This window comes from Euphorbia lathyris, chromosome 4 (assembly GCF_963576675.1).
Source record: "Euphorbia lathyris chromosome 4, ddEupLath1.1, whole genome shotgun sequence".
NCBI classification, from domain to species: Eukaryota; Viridiplantae; Streptophyta; class Magnoliopsida; order Malpighiales; family Euphorbiaceae; genus Euphorbia; species Euphorbia lathyris.
The window spans coordinates 87,377,699-87,397,112 of NC_088913.1; the positions used below are offsets into that span (position 1 = coordinate 87,377,699).

General features: G+C 36.0%; 3 protein-coding genes across 6 annotated transcripts; all 3 read right to left on the reverse strand.

Moving 5' to 3' along the window:
• Nucleotides 1-1,008: 1,008 nt before the first annotated feature.
• Nucleotides 1,009-6,343, reverse strand: LOC136226201 (uncharacterized). The gene is made up of 3 exons (XM_066014550.1): nucleotides 6,005-6,343; nucleotides 3,547-4,782; nucleotides 1,009-1,666 (listed from the first exon to the last, which is right to left on the reverse strand). Exons 2-3 carry the CDS (start codon nucleotides 4,640-4,642, stop codon nucleotides 1,611-1,613), a joined length of 1,152 nt encoding a protein of 383 aa, XP_065870622.1. The 5' UTR covers nucleotides 4,643-4,782; nucleotides 6,005-6,343; the 3' UTR covers nucleotides 1,009-1,610.
• A 405-nt stretch (nucleotides 6,344-6,748) lies between these two features.
• LOC136226200 (disease resistance protein RGA2-like) lies at nucleotides 6,749-11,820 on the reverse strand. Its single transcript, XM_066014548.1, has 2 exons — nucleotides 11,446-11,820; nucleotides 6,749-11,229 (listed from the first exon to the last, which is right to left on the reverse strand). The coding sequence occupies exons 1-2, from the start codon at nucleotides 11,725-11,727 to the stop codon at nucleotides 7,861-7,863; spliced, it is 3,651 nt and encodes a 1,216-aa protein (XP_065870620.1). The 5' UTR covers nucleotides 11,728-11,820; the 3' UTR covers nucleotides 6,749-7,860.
• A 2,512-nt stretch (nucleotides 11,821-14,332) lies between these two features.
• Nucleotides 14,333-19,088, reverse strand: LOC136226510 (disease resistance protein RGA2-like). Of its 4 annotated transcripts, none has more exons than XM_066015034.1 (4): nucleotides 18,692-19,088; nucleotides 18,142-18,442; nucleotides 17,950-18,057; nucleotides 14,333-16,800 (listed from the first exon to the last, which is right to left on the reverse strand). In XM_066015034.1, exons 1-4 carry the CDS (start codon nucleotides 18,974-18,976, stop codon nucleotides 14,498-14,500), a joined length of 2,997 nt encoding a protein of 998 aa, XP_065871106.1. In that variant the 5' UTR covers nucleotides 18,977-19,088; the 3' UTR covers nucleotides 14,333-14,497. The 4 variants fall into 4 exon arrangements, with proteins under 4 accessions (XP_065871106.1, XP_065871105.1, XP_065871104.1 ...); XM_066015033.1 differs by having other exon boundaries at nucleotides 14,333-16,806; XM_066015032.1 differs by having other exon boundaries at nucleotides 17,950-18,442.
• Between the last annotated feature and the right edge of the window lie 326 nt (nucleotides 19,089-19,414).

Here is a 19,414-nt window from a genome sequence, read left to right on the forward strand (position 1 = left end):
GCCCCCTCCCTTGACTGCCCAGCAGGAATGCCGGCAACCCCTGCGCACGGCCCTGCAGAAGCGCCGAAACTCCCAGCGCAGAGCCTAGTCGTATTGCCGGCATCCCCTACACACAGCCCAGTAGGAGCTGCGGCGCTCCCAACGCCAACCCTAACTCCACTGCCTGCGACAGCGCCGGCACTCCCACAAAGCCGCCCCGCCCCTTCCGCAGCAGATCCCGCCTGCCCACTGCTGGTGACATTACCGGCACCCTCAAAAGCCCGCCCCGCCTCATCCGCCGCAGATCCAGCCTGCCTAGGAGGCGCCTTCCTCCCTGCGTCGGAGATAACCCCTGCCCCAGCCGCTCGCCCGCGCACGGTCCCCTGCCCATCGGATCCCAACGATCCTGCCGCGCCGCCAACACCATCCCCCGATCCCCTTGCATGCTCTCGGCCCCGCACCTCCTTGCCCCCATCCAACTCAACGCCCCAACAATCCAGCTTTCCCACCCTATCCCCGACGCCCTCCTCCTCCTAATCTGCCCAAGACAAAGCCGACACCCCCCTCTCCCTAGATCTTTCCCTAATCCTTTTCACCATAAACCCTAGAAGAGTGAGAGAGAGAGTAAATCAGAGAGCTGGTCTATGTAATGGGTTTCTCTTAAAATATTAGTAATATATTATTATTAAAATATTATATTACTAATAATTTAATTATTTATTTTTTATTAGAAGTACATTAAATATTAATTTAACAATTTTTTTTTTGTATAAAACTTAATTAAAGAACATCTATATTATAATGATAGAAGAATAAACTTGTCATTCAATAAAATAAGTAGTTAGTTTTGTCAAAACTCAAAAACTTTATAGTTTGTTTTTATAAACACAGAGACTAACTAGTGTAATACGTATAAACTCATAGACTAATAAATTATTTATCCTAAAAAAATTATAACTGTCAAGTGTCAAAGCACGAAACACTATTTGATTTATACCCAAGAAAGAAAAAAAAAGAATTCCATGCCACAATATATTTACTTGAAATGGAAGAAGAACAAAGTATTCCATTGCCACAATAGTATTCCATCTGCTCAAGAAACTCATACGAAACATATATGTTTCATTGAATTCGGTGAGTCACTAGTTCCGACTGAGGCGATCATTCTTGGGAAATTGACACATTTGTGGTTAAGTACTAAAGAATTTCTTCTTTTAGGGTGGATTTCAAACTATTTCTGTGTTAGGATTTCTATACCTCACCGGTTAGGAACGCTGATGAAAGAGGTTAGAGAATTTTTATTATCAGTCCCTTTGTCACACACGCGGATCATTTTCAGTTTGGGTATGTAGCAGGCAAACCAACATCAGTCCCAGTGGCGGCCCCCTCCGGCCGTCGGAGCCACCCAGACCAGAGGTGGTTTCGGCCCCCCTGTCCCCATATATTTAAGCTGGGGGTGCTGAATTAGCACCCCCAAACTTGAGGGAGGCAAACACTGGGCTGCCTCAAGTGTATCGTAATTGGTCCAGGATGGGCCTCTTGGCCTGTGAAGGACCAAACCAAACCACGTCCTTTTGGTTCTTCACATGCCAAAAAAATTTGTGCGGAAAGGGCCATGCCCAATCCATATGTCACACAAGGTGGACTGATAACAAATTCTCGCAAATCTCTAGCCCGCCTTCTTGACCTGCGGCGGGACAAGCACAAATCACTACAAACACGGAAATAGTTTGAAACTCACCATGAAAGAAGAAATTATTTCATAATTAACCACAAATATATCAATTTTCCCTCATTTTTAAGATGCAAAAGCTTCATAACCAGTTTCAGCAACAATGTCAAGAGAATAATCACTAAGCATACACATACTAGTGTTCATAATTCATATGGGTAATAAATATGGAGTTCAACATTGATTTGATATAAAAAAAAAAAAAAAAGAACAATCATAGAATATGTATAAAAAAAATAAGTAAAAATCATAAAATCACTCTGCAGTTACTACAGTTAAAGAAAAAATACAGATGTTAATAGCTGTCGATTAGCAGAGGCTATCACGTAACGGACACCCCCAAATGATGCCTTTATGAGCTTCAAAGCAGGCAGCCTCACATGGAGGAAGAGGTGGCAATTCGGATTATTGTATCAAAATCGTGTTATATTATATATATGTTCTATATGATATAAAATGCAAAAATAAAAATAATAATTATGTTTATCTTATCATGCCAGTTGGGTTGTTTCTTTCTATATATCATGTTATTGTGTCAGAAAATGCCACCTCAGGAACTCACTTTGGCAACTAGGTTATAATCCAAATCCCATAAATTGCAACATTGTGCAGAGGTTTTATTTGTGCTAGAGTAGTTATTGAGCTTGAAGAATTCAAACCAGGTAACAACTAATTGAATTACGCCCCATTTGATTGCCGGATTGTGCAGCAAATATTTTCCTAATTTTCCGGTGTTTGTTTGCTTAGGAAAAAAAAAATCAATGCAAAATTTCAAGTTCGTCACCAGGAAAATTTATGAAGAAAATTAGCAAAATGTTTTAAATCCTACTCCACTCCTTACCCTTTTAAAAATAGTTGTCACCCATCACTTGTTCTCGTTTCTTGGTGTTGTAGCTAAACACACAATTTCATTTTGCTAACACAAAATTTTCTATTACCCAATATTTTTCAAAATACAATATTTTCTAACAAACGGGGTATTAGATTCAGCAAACATGAACTTAATGTATGCGATTATAATTCGGTAGTGCTCAATATGTCAAACTGAAATATCGGAGGCTTAATCAACAAAAATCAAAAAGACCATGAGCTGAAAGATACTTTTTTTTTTTTTTCCAAAGCATGAAGAAATAAAATTTATGGTGGACTAAACTCAATGCTATTTAAACTTTCTGATTAGCATTATAATAGTAATAGAAACGTCAATTTAAGACAGGCTAACTAATTTGACATTATAATCATATATCTATGCATGCCTTATATATATAAAGAATAAGGTGCAAAAATGCTCTCCACGTTAACAATCATGAGCAATTTTATCCTAAACGTCTAAAATTGTACAATTTTATCCTTAACGTTAGCAGCAAAGTATAAATTTACCCCTAACATTGACAAATTAGGTCAATTTGAGAAATAATTCATCAAACTATCTTCTTATGTGCCTTATTTTATCCTTAACGTTGGCAGCAAATCATGTTTATACTTCACATGTGCCTTATTTTATCATTCATTAGTAACAAATCACAAACATATTTATTTTTATAAGCAACTGATATATAATTGGTGCACAGAATAATAAATAAAATATCTGCATTTTATAATGTTGTCCGAAATTAACACAACTTGTCAACCTTAGGGTAAAATTGTTCTTAGCTGCCAACCTTAATTGCACCATTTTAAAAGTTATGAGTAAAATTGCTCTTAGTTAAAGTTAGGAGTATTTTTTAACCTTATTCCTATATATAAAGCTTAACAACAACTACTGGAAAAAAATCACATATACAACAAAATTCATTCTAATAACTATGGAAAATGGATTCTGATTTTTGTTTTACCTGAAAACTCCTTCCATTGGGATTTATGTTCCTCAAGAGCATGACAGCCATAAATGTAGACATGGCTTAATTTGGAGAGCCGTTGTATTATTGCAGCTGTTGATTGATGCTGGAGATGCCAACAATAGTTAAGAGAAATGGCTTCAAGAGATTGAAGATCACCCAACCACTCTGGCAATGCTTCCATTGCTGTGAACCCTTTTATCTTCAAACACTGGAGGCTATAAAGTTGTTGAAGTTGATTTGGTAGAACAGACATTTTCCGACCGAAAACATCAGATCCCCAGATTTCTAACTCCTCAAGACGTCTAAGGTCTTTGATTCGATTCAAATAACGGAAATCATCCAAATTCTCTGAGAATGCACCAATGCTTAATTTCCTCAGTTGAGTGAGTTTGCATAATATCTCCTCAGAGAAAAATTCCAATCCTTTACAGCAATATATCTGTAAGGAGATTAAAGAGCTTTGCATCCCCAAATCTTCTGGAATGAACTTCAGCCATTCACATCTTATTATTTCGAAGTCCTTATAAGACTCGTTGGATAGAAGCCAGTTTCGAAGATAAGTCAATTTCGAACATCCTACAACGGATAGACTTGTAATAGAAGGGAAGGACTTGTGTTCATCAAATATGAACCTCAATTCTTCACAATCTTTGATTTCTATCTTCACCAGTGCCGAAAGATCTCTCATTGGAAAACCTGCCAATTTAGGACAACATTGAATGGACAAATTTTCAAGTCGATGAAATATGTTACCATGAGATGCAAGACTCCATTCAGTTAAATTCTCCATCCAACTTAGAGACAATGATATCAATGATGGAAAAAGCCACCACACATGTCGACTGCTATTGCATTCGTATGACTCGTTAACTACGCATTTCACTCTTTCCATATGACTTATCTTAAGAAATTTCAGAAAAGGAAGATTTCCAAGGAGTGGTAGTTGTTCACAGTTACAATTTGAGAGAGTCAAAACTTGAAGCATACGGATCTCGGTGATGGATTTAGGCGACCAATTTAGCATTGTATTTGAAACATGAAGATATCTGAAATGTTTCAACTTCTTAATAGATGATGACACATTTTCCATGACAACATCATTCAAGTATAGCGTCCGCCAGCTTTTTGAATTCCAAGACCTTCGAAAGGGAGCACCGTTGAGGATGATAGTACTCAAGTACTTGGCCTTATTCTTAAGAAGAGCCTTTGAAGTTCTTATAGATTGATAATCTGCATATAAATAGTGAATAAGCCTTTCAGATTTTTCTAGTGACAATGCAAGATCATGCACAAGATTCTGCATTTTGCACTTTATAACATTGCCATCATCATCACTTTCCGCATCGTGGAAGAAGGAATTCGAAAGTAAGGCATGGAAATACTTGTTGCCCATATCACAAGAGTCAACAAATCTCTCACCCATCCACAATTGAATCAAATCTTCTTTCATAATTAAAGATCCTTTTGGGAAAACTGAACAAAGTGCAAAACATGGCTTGAAAGTGTAAAACATGGCATCAAAGTGTTCAAAACTTAGTATCAATATAGACTTAACACTCTCCTCAATGTCCCTTCCTTTCAGAAAATGACTATCTCTAATTTTCAACCATGCTACCTCATCCCTGTTAAACCCCAATGTCCCGCCTAAAACTTTTGCGGCCAATGGCACTCCTCTACATTTTTTCGCTATCTCTCTTCCAATGGCCTCTAAATTAGACTGCACAGTGACATTTCTAAAAGCCCTTTTCTTCAAAATGAACCAGCACTCATTATCAGACAAGAAATCAAGTGTATGCCTATGCTGAGATGAAGTCTCAACAATGGATGCAACATGTTCACAACGAGTTGTTAGAAGAACAACATTTCCATTGTTTGTACAAATTTTTAACAACCGAGTCTTCAAATCATCCCACCACCTAGACACATCTTCGCAAACATCATCAAGAACGAGAAGAAATCTTTTCCTCGCCAACTGTTTCTCAAGTTGTTGAAGAATTGCATCTTTATTGGTTAAACTTACGCCCCCCATTGTTGCATTCAAAGATTGCAACATTTGACCCAAAACTTTTAGTTCATCACATTTGACCCACATTTTAACATCAAAAAAGTTCAATGTCATGACTTGGTGAGACACCATTTTAGCCAAAGTAGTCTTGCCGAGACCACCCATTCCCACAATGGGAACAACAGTGAGAAGTTGTTGATCAGAAGAGTGAGTCAGCAAGTTTACAATTTTGGAGGCATCATCCTCCCTCCCAATAACTGGACAATTGTCAAGGACTGAGTCTATTACTCCAGGACGCTGGATTATTCTCCCATCAGATTCAGATATGAATTGAAGGCGAAATCCAATTTCATTCTTTAACTTATCAAGTGACCGATTCACAATTGTAAATTTGTGGGCTAATTTCAGAGTAAATATGAGGTTTTTAAGAAAATTCAAATTGGTTACCTTTGGACGGAGAATCTCATAGGCTAACTCATCAAGGATATCTTGTGCATCATGATAAGCAACTTCCTTTAATCTCATGTCAATTGGCATCTGTTTCTCCAGATCACGAATTTCAGTCAGCAACTGCAGAAGCTGTCTCAGAAAACCTGGCCAGGGTAAATTCAGCTTGGCCAGGGTTTCCTCCACCACAAAACTCAAGGAAATCTTATCCATTTTAGACTGAAAGATGAAAAGGAGGAACCAAGATTAAAAAGAAGAAGCAGATGGTTATGGACTTGCAGTGTTCATAATACTAGATCATATACTATATAGTGGTGGTCAAAGTTGGATGGCCATGCAATTTAATATCATAAACTATCAATCCACCTAACCCATTTTAACTTTATCCATATTTTTCTTTTCTTTTTTCCCACTTAAAATTAAGAAATTATTATTTATGATTTAATTTTTAATTTTATATTTTTACTTGGACAGAGTTTCCTCCAACAAAATGCATTATTACTGCCACTTAACTATGTAACAGTTATAAAGAACCCAAATTGTTATTTTTTTAAAGAAATGGTATAAGAATTGGGAATTTTCAGAAGTATTTATTATCTCAAGAAATTACCTGATGAGCTTCTGATGGAGGATTTTTTATATGAGCATCCTGGAGCCTCAACTTCCACTGCTGTAACTACTCCTACAATTCTCAGTTTACTGAAGCTGCATAAAAAAACTTGAACTGATTTTTTTTAGTAAGCTGTTGTAACTGAATATCAAAACACAAGAATCGAAATAAGAGCTATACGTACATTCAAGTGCAAAAGCTCACAAACAATTGATCATATTTAACACTTCAACGCAAATCTAGATCAGTACTTAAAAGTATACAAATTTCAAATTGCAATCTCATCTTAATTTCTTCCTTAAGCTTTTAATCTTCAATACAATATACATCAGTGTTAGGCTATGTTGCCCGGACACGGATACGGATACGGTATCCGACACGGACACGGATATGGGAAACGTCATTCCTATAAAACACAGGACACGGATACGTGGGGGACACGTGTAAATATTAAAAATATTGGAGCACATTTATAAATATTAAAAATATATTTTTATATATGATTTTTTGTAATATAACTAAATAAAAACATATAAACGAAATTCGAACTTCTTGTGCTTTCTGAATCCATAATCCAATCTCCAAGCAAAACAGATAAAGAGATTAAAAGTTTGGAAAACACTTAGAAATTTGAGTAGGAAGAGGAACGCAAGAATAGAGAAAGAATGTGAATGAATTGTGAAAGATTGTTAGCAGGGATGGAGAAGTTTGAGAGTTTTTGAATTAATTAGGAGTTTCTGGCATTAATTCCCCCTGTCCTTTGGAGTTTCTGGCTCTCCAAATCTATTTGGAATAACGACGATCAATGATTGAAGTTGAACGGCTGTTTTTTCACATTTGAAGAATCGCTTGTTTTTTTTTCTAGGACACGTGTATCCTTCACTGATACGCGTGCCCAACTTTCCGATATTACGGAAACGGCCCCGACAACCTGTCCCAGGCGTTTCCGGCCGTTTCCATATCGGATACATATCCGACACGTGATACGTTGGGTCTATGGCGTGTCCGTGCTTCAGAGGTGTTAGGCAATAAATGTACTGGACAATATGTAAAATTGAATCGAAGAATGATAATGAACATTATGGCCATTACTTTTGATCATATGTTTCTATAATGACTAAGAAGAAGAATTTATCATATACAATTATCCTTACCAAACAATTAACAACAAAAATTTATTCCTATAATTACATTTCAAAGCCTTAAACAAGAACCAAACAAAATCAAATACAGAAAATTCATCCAACTAATATCCCAAACGGACTCTGACATTGGAGACATGTGAAAACTCAACTTTGATTCTTTTGGTTTCCAAAGACTGCAACCATTCAGCTTTACATTCCTCGAGAATGGGGCAGCAATTAATGCTGAGATGATTTAAACTGCAGAGGCGTCGTATGACTGTAGCTGTTGATGGACAGCCAAGATGCCCACAGTTATCCAGAGAAAGGGACTGAAGAGACTGAAGATTTGTCAACCATTCTGGTAATGCTTCCATCCTTGTGAATCCCATTATCTTCAATGATTTCAGGGCAGTGATGTGTTGAAGTTTTATTGGTAGACAACACATTTCACGACCAAAAAAATCAGATCCCCATATTTCTAACTCTTGAAGGCATCGAATGTCTTTGATTCCATTCAGATAACAAAAATCATCCAACTCCTCTGAGAATGCACCAATACTTAAATTCTGCAACTGAGTGAGATTGCATAATATCTCATCTGGAAAATATCTCAATCTTTTACAACAATATATCTCTAAGGAGGTTAAACAACTCACCTTCCCTAAATCTTTTGGAATAAATATCAGCCATTCACATCTTCTTACACTCAATTCCTTGAAACTCACGTAAGATAAAAGCCAGTTTCGAAGATCTGTTAATTTTGAACATCCAGCAATTGATAGACTTGTTAGAAAGGGGAAGGACTGCTGCTTATCAAATAGGATTCTCAATTCCTCACAATCTCTGATTTCTAGCTTCACAAGTTCGAACAGATCACTCATTGGAAAACCTGTCAATTTAGCACAAGATTGAATGGACAAGTTTTCAAGACAAGGAAACACAACAACCTTATTGTCATACGATGGACAGCTCCATTCTGTCAAATTCTCCATCTGGCTTATAGACAATGATTTCAGTGCTGGAAATAACCTCAAGCATCCAATGCTACTGCTTTCCCTGTCAATCCCGTAGAACTCATTATCTACTTGCTTCACTTTTCCCAAGTGATTCATCTTCAGAAATTTAAGATGAGGAAGATCTCCAAGGCAAGGGAGTTGTACGCAGTTGCTGCACCGTTCTAACCTAAGATCCACCAAATTATTAATGACTCCAAAAGAATCACCATCACCAGGACTCTTCATCCTCAACATCCATGACGGCCATTTTTCTCCCATATAATACTTAATCTTTATTCTTTTTATGTTTGGATGAGGTTGAAGGCCTTCCAGCAGTTCCTCGTCCCTTGAATTTCTAGCATTTGCTCCATAACTCCATTGAAAACTAAGTCCTTGTATTTCTGTTTTCCCCTTCAAATTTGCTCTCTCGACTTCTTTCTTATCACCCACCTCCTCAAGCCTTGTTATTTTCAAGTCCCCTCTTAGTTTGCTTAAGCATTGAAGTTCTTCAATGCTACCTCCAAAGTCGGAACCCACAACAAAGAATAGCAATGTCTCGAGACCATTTAGCTTTCCCAAACCAAATGGCATCTGGTGCTCATAAGAAAAAGCAATATGCTTCAAACTGATCAGATTGTTAATCTTCTTTCTAGGAAGCTTGGTAAGTTCCTTGCATTCAAGGAATTTCAAAGTATGGAGATTGCAGAGCTCAATGATTGATTCAGGCAACTCTTTGATGTCAGAATTTGAGACATCCAAAGTTTGAAGATTGTGGAGCTTGGTGATTGATTCAGGCAATTCTTTGATGTCGGAATTTGAGACATCCAAAGTTTGAAGACTGTGGAGCTTGCTGATGGATTCAGGCAACTTTTCGATGTTAGAATTTGAGAGATTCAAAGTTTGAAGATTGAAAAGTTTGGTGATGAATTCAGGCAATTCTTTGATGCTAGAATTTGAGAGATTCAAAGTTTGAAGATGGTATAGCTTGGTGATTGACTCAGACAGCTCTTTGGTTTTAGAAATTGAGACACCAAGATACCTCAAATGTTTCATTTTCCCAATTGATGATGGCAATATATCCATATCAGCAACATTCAAGTGCAGACTCCGCAATCCTTTCACCTTCCATATCTCTTTATTTGGAGCACCGCTGACCATAATAGTACGCAACTTATTGGCCCTACGCTTTAGAATATTCATCGAACCTGGTACATAATAATCATCTGCATAGAAATGATAGTTGGAAGATGCTCTACCTGTGTATTCTCTGTACTCACTGAATATATCAGATATGCACAAATGATATAGAAGATTGTACACAAGATTGTGCATCTTGCATAGTATGACATCGTCATTATCATCTCTTTCTACTTCTTGCAACAAGGAACTTGCAAGTAACGCATCAAAGCATTTGTTGCCCATGTCACATGACTCAACAACCCCCTCAGCCATCCATAAGCAAATCAACTCTTCCTTTCTAGTCACGAAGCTTCGTGGAAAAAATGAGCAGAATGCAAGGCATGACTTTAAATATGAGGGCAAGTTATGAAAAATTTGTTTGATCAAAGGCAAATGGCTTTCTTTAAAATCATCAAAATCTCTAATTTTCAACCATGCTTCTTCATCCCTATTAAATCCCATCATTACTCCCAAAACATTTGCAATTAATGGAATTCCTCCACATATATTTGCAATTTCCCTTCCTATAGCCTCTAAATTTGATGGGACTGGTGTTATTACATTTCTAAATGCCCTTTCCTTCAAAATGAACCAACACTCATCCTTAGACAATAAACGAAGCTTAATACTATGCTCAGATGAAGTGCCCATAACGTATGAAACACCCTCCGAAATAGTTGTGACAAGAATAGCATTTCCATTGTTTGTACAAACTCTTAACAACAGAGTATCTAAAAGTTTCCATTGATGTTGATCATCATTCCAAACATCATCTAGAACCAAAAGAAATATTTTACTCGCCAACTCTTTCTTAAGTTGTTGAAGAATTTCATCTTCACTGGTTAAGCCCCGCATCGATGCATTCAAAAATCGCAACATTTGTTCCATAATTTTAGGTGCAGTAAAAGACTTAGAAACGCGCAGCCATATTATAACATCAAAAGGTTTTCTGGTTAAAGCCATGACTTTTTGACACACAAGTTCAGTTAAAGTCGTCTTTCCTATACCATCCTTTCCTATAATGTAAACAACCGTAAATTGTTTATAGCAGGATCCAGTAATCAGATTGACAATTTTTGCAACATCGGCTTTCCTTCCTACAACTAAATCGTCAAGGATTGAGTCTGTTGACAACCTATTCTGAGACAACATATCCTCCACATTGTGTGGCACTGAACTAAGCTGAAGGGATAGACTGTCCCTCTGAATATTTTGTAGTGACTGGTTCACTTTCATAAGCTTAGACACCATTTGGCTACGAAATTTAGCCTTTCCAACATTGTTGATGGCTCTTGAAATTGAAGAGAAGCTATGAACCTAGTTGGAAAAGCATGTATTGTTTAGAGATTAGTCTTCTTGGGATGAATAATAACCATAAATTTCAATTTGTGATACCAAAATCATTAAGATTTAATTTGATTATTTTGGATTTTCTAATAAATTTAGGTCAGAAGCTATAAATTCGTAGAAATAAGTTTCTTATTCAGCGACATTAAAATTTAATTCACCTCCTAAATATGAGATTATAGATACCTTCTGAAGTCGAGTAGTTTCATAAGCCAACTCAGAAAGCAAGTCGTCAGCTTCATAAGCTGTTTCTTTCAGATATCTCAGCCACCGTCTTGCATTCTCCACTGTCTCCTGTTTCTGCTCTGCATCTTCCACGAGATCGGCAATCGCAACTAGTGATTCACGAAGCTGGTTGAGTTCGTCTTCAAATCCCCAAAATAGTTTCAGATCTTCAATGTCAATTGGGATTAACTTGATCAAGTTGGTTAGTAGTTTCCCCAGGTAAGTAAAGCTTTTCTCAGTCATTAATGATGGTGGAAGAGCTAGCAAAGCAAATTTGAGATAGAGGGGCTAGAAATTCTATTAGGTGCGGTTAGAGCATATCGATGGGAGGTTGTAACTTGGGTACCACATAAAGGTAATTTACACCAAAAGTTAGAACCCCTAGAGAGCATTTGTCACTTGAAAAAAATTTGAAGATAAAAAAATAAAAGAATAAAAATAGATTCATAAATTTACTCACTAAAAAGCCTTTTTAATGCTTCATAGGTCCTGGAGAGTAAAAGTTTATAACCAAACTTAGCAACAAATTACATTTGTTAACAAGCTCTTTAGTGTTTGGTTAGCACCAATTGATAGAAAGTAACAACCAATTTGGTTGCATTAGAGATGCTCTTATTGTATGGTGTTACCCATGGAAACATGACAATTAACATAACATGTTTTTGTCTTTTTATTGGTTAGATCCAGTTGGTTAGATCCATTGCATCTGATCCACACCATAAATTAAATGTTTTAAAAAATAGATTGATAATTGAGATAGATTCGATGTTTTATATTATATATACATATTAATAAATATATATAATAAAAAACTGTTCAATTAAAAAAATACAATTAAGCCCTCATTGGTAAGTAATCTGTAAATTCCATTGTAAACCCTCATCGAGGTCTGTGGTTTGCCCTGATCTTGAGAGTGGCTAGACCTACCCTTACTTAAACTTTTTCCTAAAAAAAAAATACAATTAAAAATTGAGAAAACAAACAATGCAATTTACGTTTTTTTTACAACCGGATGAATATCTAAAAAAAGCAAGAGATTAAATGTTTTAAAAAACAGATTGGAAGTCAAACTTGATAGATAATTGGGGTACGGTTCAATGCGTTTCAGACATATTAATAAATATATATAATAAAAAACTATTGAATTAAAAAAAAATACAATTAAAAATTGAGAAAACTCGAGGTCTATGGTTTGCCCTGATCTTGGGAGTGGGTAGACCTACCATTACCTAAACTTTTTCCTACCAACAAAAAATTTGAGAAAACTACCACAATGCATTTTTTTTTTCAACTAATTGATTACATTTTATCTTCATCTAACATTATCTTCGTCTCCATCCCCATTATCGGCGTCGAGAAAGTACATCTAATACAATGACTCGTGATTTATCCCATGTAATCCCGTGTATTATAGGTCTATTACAATATTCAAGTGCAAGAACTCACAAACAATTTGACCATATTTAACACTGGACTCGTTTGGTTCGCGGAATAGAGAGGGAATATAATAGCTATTTCCACATTTTGTTGATTTTTTTTATGGAATAGCTATTTCATCCCTATTCCTTTATTTCATGGAATAGCTATTCTTCAATTTAGGTTAGGAATAGCCTATTCCTAATGTTGTATGTTTGTAATTTACAAAATTACCCTCCATTAAATCCTCAGTCTTCTCTCTAGTCACTTTCTCAAATCCTAAAAATTTTGGCCAATCCATAATTTATATCATAAAAAACGTAAAAAATGGAAAAATGACGAAAACGTTAAAAAATATAGAAATACGAAAAATATAAAACACGAAAAACGTGAATAACGTGAAAACGTTACAAACACGCGAATATGAAAAAAATACAAAAAACATGAAAACGTGAACAAACGTGAAAACAAGAAAACACAAACAAGAAGAAGAAACACTCGAAAAAACACAAAATAAGAATAATGCGAAAAAGTGACAAAACACAAAATATACAAAAGCGTGAAAAATATGAAAAACACAAAAACGCAAAAAATTCTAAAACACAAACGTGACAATACGTGAAAACACGATAAACATAAAATACGAAAAACGCAAACAAAACACGAAAACGTGAAAAAATATGAAAAACGTGAATAACACGAAAAAGTAACAAAATATGAAAAATACAAAAAACACGAAAAAAGGAAAAACCGAAAAACTAAAACGCGAAAAAATGAAGAAATGCAAAAAATACAATAACGTGAATAACATGAAAACGTGAAAAATACGAAAATATAAATAAATGCGAAAAACAAGAAAACTTGCAAAACATGAAAAAACGTAAAAACATATTTTTCTATATTTCTTGTTTTTCATATTTTTACAATTTTTCCGTTTTTCATATTTTTATTGTTTTTAATCTTTTTTTTTCTATTTTTCGTGTTTTTCCCCGTATTTCATGTTTCCTATTTTTCCATTTTTTATATATATTTTTAAGATAATATATATTCAATATTCGAACAATTTATAGTAATAATTAAAATTTTAAAAAAAATAAGAAATTACATTTGAAGGTAATGTTGTCTTTTGAATAAAAAAATTATCTATTCCGCTGATTCCACCAACCAAAAATAGGAATAGTTATTCCTACGGAATTTTTATTCCATTCTTTGCTATTCTAATCCTATGGAATAGCCATTCTGTTCTGTTCTATTCTATTCCATTCCGCGAACCAAACCAAACGACACCTAAGCTGCTAAAAAACTGAAGGACCATAATGTAAACTATTGTAATGAATCTACATCAGTGCTTAGAAGTATACAACTTTCAAATTGCAATATCATCTTAATTTCTTCCTTGAGCTCCTAATCTTCAATATTTTGCGGCAAACAATTGTTCACACAAAATTCTCATCCCATGTTTCTATAATGAATAAGCAAAATGTTTGATCATATACATTTTCGGCACCAAAAAAAAAAAAAGTTCTTCCATAATTACATTTGAAAGCCTTGAAGAAGAACACTGTCAAACCGAATCAAATACAGCAAATTCATCCAACTAATATCCCAAACGGAATCTGACTTTCGAAACATGTGAATACTCAACTTCGATTTTTCTAGTCTTCAAAGAATACAACCATGTTTTAGATTTTCTTTTCTCAAGAATGGGGCAGCAGGTAATGTTGAGATGTGTTAAATTGGGGAGGCGTAGTATGACTGTAGCTGTTGATTGCCCCCCGAGATGCCTACAATAATCCAGAGAAAGGGACTGAAGAGACTGAAGATTAGTCAACCATTCTGGCAATTCTTCCATTCTTGTGAATCCTATTATCTTCAGCGATTTCAGGACAGTGAGGTGTTGAAGATGATGTGGAAGCGAAGACTTTTCACGACCAAAAAAGTCAGAACCCCATATTTCTAACTCCTGGAGACACCGAAGGTCTTTGATTTGATTCAGATAACAGAAATCATCCAACTCCTGTGAGAATGCACCTATACATAACTTCCTCAATTGAGTGAGTTTGCATAGTATCTTCTCTGGAAAACATCTCAATCTTTTACAGTAATACATATCTAAGGAGGTTAAAGAGCTCAGCTTCCCTAAATCTTCTGGAATAAATGTCAGCCATTCACATCTTCTTAAACTTATATCCTTGAGACAAGTGCTGGGTGGAAGCCAATTTCGAAGATAAGTTAATTTTGGACATCCTTCAATGGATAAACTTGTAAAAGAGGGGAAGGACTGCTGTCGAAATATGAACCTGAATTCCTCACAATCTTTGATTTCGAGATTCACAAGTGCTGACGAATGGCTCACTGGAAAACCTGTCAATTTAGCACAAGATTGAATGGATAAATTTTCAAGGCAAGGAAATACAACCACCCTACCATCTGAAGGAGAGCTCCAGTAAGTTAGATTATCCATCCAACTTAGAGACAATGATTTCAATGCTGGAAACAGCCTCAATAATCCACTCCTACTGCGTTTGCTGTTAATCCCATAGAACTCATAATCAATGCACTTCACACTTCCCATATAATTTATCTTAAGAAATTTAAGATAAGGAAGCTCTCCAAGGCACGGGAGCTGTACACACTTCCAGCACTCAGCTAAACTAAGATCCACCAAATTATGGAGTACTGCAAAAGAATCAGTATCACTTGGGCTCTTCATTCTCAACATCCATGATGGCCATTTTTCACCCATGTAGTTCTTGACCTTTATTCTTCTTATGTTTTGATGAGGTCGAAGGCCTTCCAGCAGTTCCTCGTCACTTGAACTTCTATTATCTGCTCCATAACTCCATTGAAAACCCAGTCCTTGTAATTTTGATTTACCCTGCAAATTTGCTCTCTCAGCTTCTTTCTTATCCCCCACCTCCTCAAGCCTGATTATTTCCAAGTGCCCACTTAGTTTGTTTAAGCATTCAAGTTGTTCAATGCTACCTCCCCAACTGGGGCCCACAATAAAACAAGTCAAGGTTTCAAGACAGTTCAGGTATCCCAATCCTAATGGCATCTGGTAATCATAAGAAAAAGCAATATGCTTCAAACTGATCAGATTATGCATCTTCACTCTAGGAAGCTTGGTAAGTTCCTTGCACCGAAGGAATTTCAAAGTTTGAAGATTGTTGAGTTTTAGGACGGTTTCAGGTAACTCTTTGATGTTAGAATTTGACACATTCAACGTTTGAAGACTGTGGAGCTGGCCAATGGATTCAGGCAACTCTTTGATGTTACAATCTGACAGATTCAATGTTTGAAGATTGTGGAGCTTGTCAATGGATTCAGGCAACTCTTTCATGTTAGAATTTGACACATTCAACGTTTGAAGATTGTGGAGCTTGACAATGGATTTAGGCAACTCTTTGATATTAGAATTTGAGACAATCAAAGTTCGAAGATTGGGGAGCATGGTGATGAATTCAGGAAAATCTTTCATGTCAAAATTTGTGAGGTTCAAAGTTTGAAGATTGTAGGGCTTGATGATCGACTCAGACAACCTTTTGATTTTAGAATTTGAGATGTGAAGATATCTCAAATGTTTCATTGTGTCCATTGATGGCAACACTTCCATATCAACACCATTCATGTATAGAGTCCGCAAGCTTTTCAACTTCCAAGACTCTTGATACGGAGCGCCGTCGAGGATAATAGTACGCAAGTTCTTGGTCCTATCCTTCAGAAAATTCATTGAAATGGTTACAAATCGAGCATCTGCATACAAATGTTGAAACCTAGATGTACAATCAATTCCGCTGCTCTTCGCATTCAATACTTCATATCTGGATAGATACAGTGCAAGATCATGCACACAATCATGCATTTTGCATCGTATAACATCCCCATCATCATCCCTTTCTGCATCTTGAAATAAGGAATTTTCAAGTAAGACATTAAAGTACTTGTTGCCCTCATTAAATGACTCCACAAACCCTTCAGCCATCCATAGCTGAATCAACTCGTCCGTTATAATTGGAAAGTCTTTTGGAAATATTGCACAAAACACAAAACATGGCTTTAAAAGTGAGGGCAAGTGATCAAAGCTTCGTCTGAATGAAGACACAATTTTGTTCAAATAGCTTGAAAATCTAAAATAATTATTAATATTTATAATGGAGTCCAAGTCTAACGACTTTCTCCCATCACTAAGACTCTTGATATGCTCTCCAAAAAAACAGCAAGTGATGGGAGTCCTCTACATCCTTTTGCAACTCCTATTCCAATCTCCTCTAACCTATGAAGCACTGATACTTTCCGGAGGTCACCGTACGCGTATCCGATACTCCGGGTGCGGGGATTCGTCGGGGATTCGCGGGGATACGTACGGGATTCGCCTGGGAAGTATCCCCTTTTTTCTTTTTCTTTTTAAATGAGGGGACACGCCGGGGACACGCCGGGGATACTTTAGGGTTTTTTTTTAAAAACTTTGAAAGTATAAGGGTTTTTTAAAAAAAAAAAACTCAAAGGATTAAAATGAAATAATCCAAGATAACTGGTATTTGTGGTTTTATAATGACTTGAGATATTTGTGTTTTTATAATGACTTTATGAATATGATTTGTGATTTATATATTTATGTATCTTTTGAATTTTCATTATAAATGATATATATATTATTAATTATATATGAAATTTGCCGTATCCCCGCCGTACCCGTATCTCATATTTTTTAGAAATACCGTTTGCCGTACCCGTACGCGTACCCGCACCCGTATGCGTACCCGTATCGGTGCTTCATAGCCTCTAACCTTGAAATGAATGATTTTCGTAGATTTCTATATGTAATGTTTTTCAAAATAGACCAACACTCGTTATCAGATAGCAAATCCAATGTATGCCAATGTTGAGTTGAAGCCTCGACAATAGATGCCACTTGATTGCTGCGAGTTGTGACAATAATAGCATTTCCGCTGTTCGTACAAACTTCTAACAACAAAGTTTTGAAATGATCCCACCAAGTAGAGACATCATCCCAAACATCATCAAGAACTAGAAGAAATCTTTTACCTGCCAACTGTTTTCCAAGTTGGTGACGAATTTCATTCATGTTGGTTGTGCCCTTCGTCTTCAATCCATTCAACATTTCTCCAAAAATTCTTGGCTCGTTAAAATCATCTGAAACATATGCCCAAATATTGACATCAAAAAGCTTTCTTTTTCTCACTTCTTGGCTCAAAAGTTTAGCTAAGTCCGTCTTACCGATACCAGCCATTCCTATTACGGGAACAATGGTAACTTGTTGATAGCATAAGCTCATCAGCATGTTGACAATTTTCGCTACATCAGCTTGCCTTCCTACAACTGGCATGCTAATGTTTGAATCTCTGCGTGTCTGGCTTTCAATCGAATCCACATTAGGGTAATAGGTTCTTTTAAGAACAATGGCTCCGCACCGAAAATTTTGTAGTGATTGGGCGACTTGATTAAGCTTGAGCGCCATTTTGAGACCAAACTCATCCTTTTTAGTATTGGCTTTCAAATTTAGATAGAAGCTCTGCACCTAATTGGAAAAAGTATATATTGAACTTCAACAAAATTTCTCATACAAGACTTAAACAAAATTATGCATCTGGTTGGAAACAAAAACCAAATCATAGAACTTTGATTCACATAAAATAATAGTCAATGCGGCTGGAAGAATCCAGGCAAATCCAATAAATTTGATTTTATTGATCTAATTCATCCATAATCCCTGAATTTATGATTATTATATTTTAGTTCAGAAACTACTAAATCGTATTACACATACCTCCTTATTCTGAATCTGAAGTCGAGTAGTTTCATAAGCCAACTCAGAAAGCAAGTCGTCAGCTTCGTAAGCTACTTCTTTCAGTTTTCTCAGCCACACCCTCAATGATTCCCATTTCTGTTGGTTGGCCTCTCGTCTTTCGACTAGATCTGAAATCCCATCAAGCGATCGCCGAAGCAGGTTGAGTTCCTCTCCGAATCCCCAAAAAGCTTTCAGTTCTTGGAAGTCATGTGGAATTAAGTTGATTAAGTTGGAGAGTATGTTCCCCAGGTAAACCTCCGACATATTGATCACAGAAAGAGCTACCGGAGCTAATCTGAGAGATCGAGAGGGAGAGAGGACGATGTTCGAATAGCTAGAAAATGAGATCTTAGAGCGATTACATTGTAATGATGTGTTATTGAGAAACACGACTAAAACAAATAATAATAGTTAAAGATAAAACGTTGGGAAAATTATAAAAATAAACCTTATGTTACATCTATTTTCGAACAACACCCGTGTAGTTTAAAAGTTTGCAAAACGATACATATTGAGGTTCATTTCGCTAGCAAACACATACCAAATTAACTAACGGTGTTAAAAGTCAAAAGGAAAAAAGTTAATTTAATACTTATATTTATTTATTTTATAAATTAACCTCTCTTATTATATAATTATCATAAATAAACCGAAAAATAAAAAATAAAAATCATTTAAACCACCTTTTCTATTTTTTCAATT

Coding starts and splice junctions, on each gene's coding strand:
- LOC136226510 (XM_066015031.1), bottom strand. CDS start 18,976: ATGTCGGAGGTTTACCTGGGGAACATACTCTCCAACTTAATCAACTTA. Junction 18,443..18,691: donor TTCAGATTCAGAATAAGGAG/GTATGTGTAATA, acceptor TTTTCCAATTAG/GTGCAGAGCTTCTATCTAAA. Junction 16,807..17,949: donor ACTTGGAAAACAGTTGGCAG/GTAAAAGATTTC, acceptor CCTTATTTCAAG/ATGCAGAAAGGGATGATGAT.
- LOC136226200 (XM_066014548.1), bottom strand. CDS start 11,727: ATGACTGAGAAAAGCTTTACTTACCTGGGGAAACTACTAACCAACTTG. Junction 11,230..11,445: donor AAACTACTCGACTTCAGAAG/GTATCTATAATC, acceptor TTTTCCAACTAG/GTTCATAGCTTCTCTTCAAT.
- LOC136226201 (XM_066014550.1), bottom strand. CDS start 4,642: ATGGAAAATGTGTCATCATCTATTAAGAAGTTGAAACATTTCAGATAT. Junction 1,667..3,546: donor CCAATGGAAGGAGTTTTCAG/GTAAAACAAAAA, acceptor GTCCCGCCGCAG/GTCAAGAAGGCGGGCTAGAG.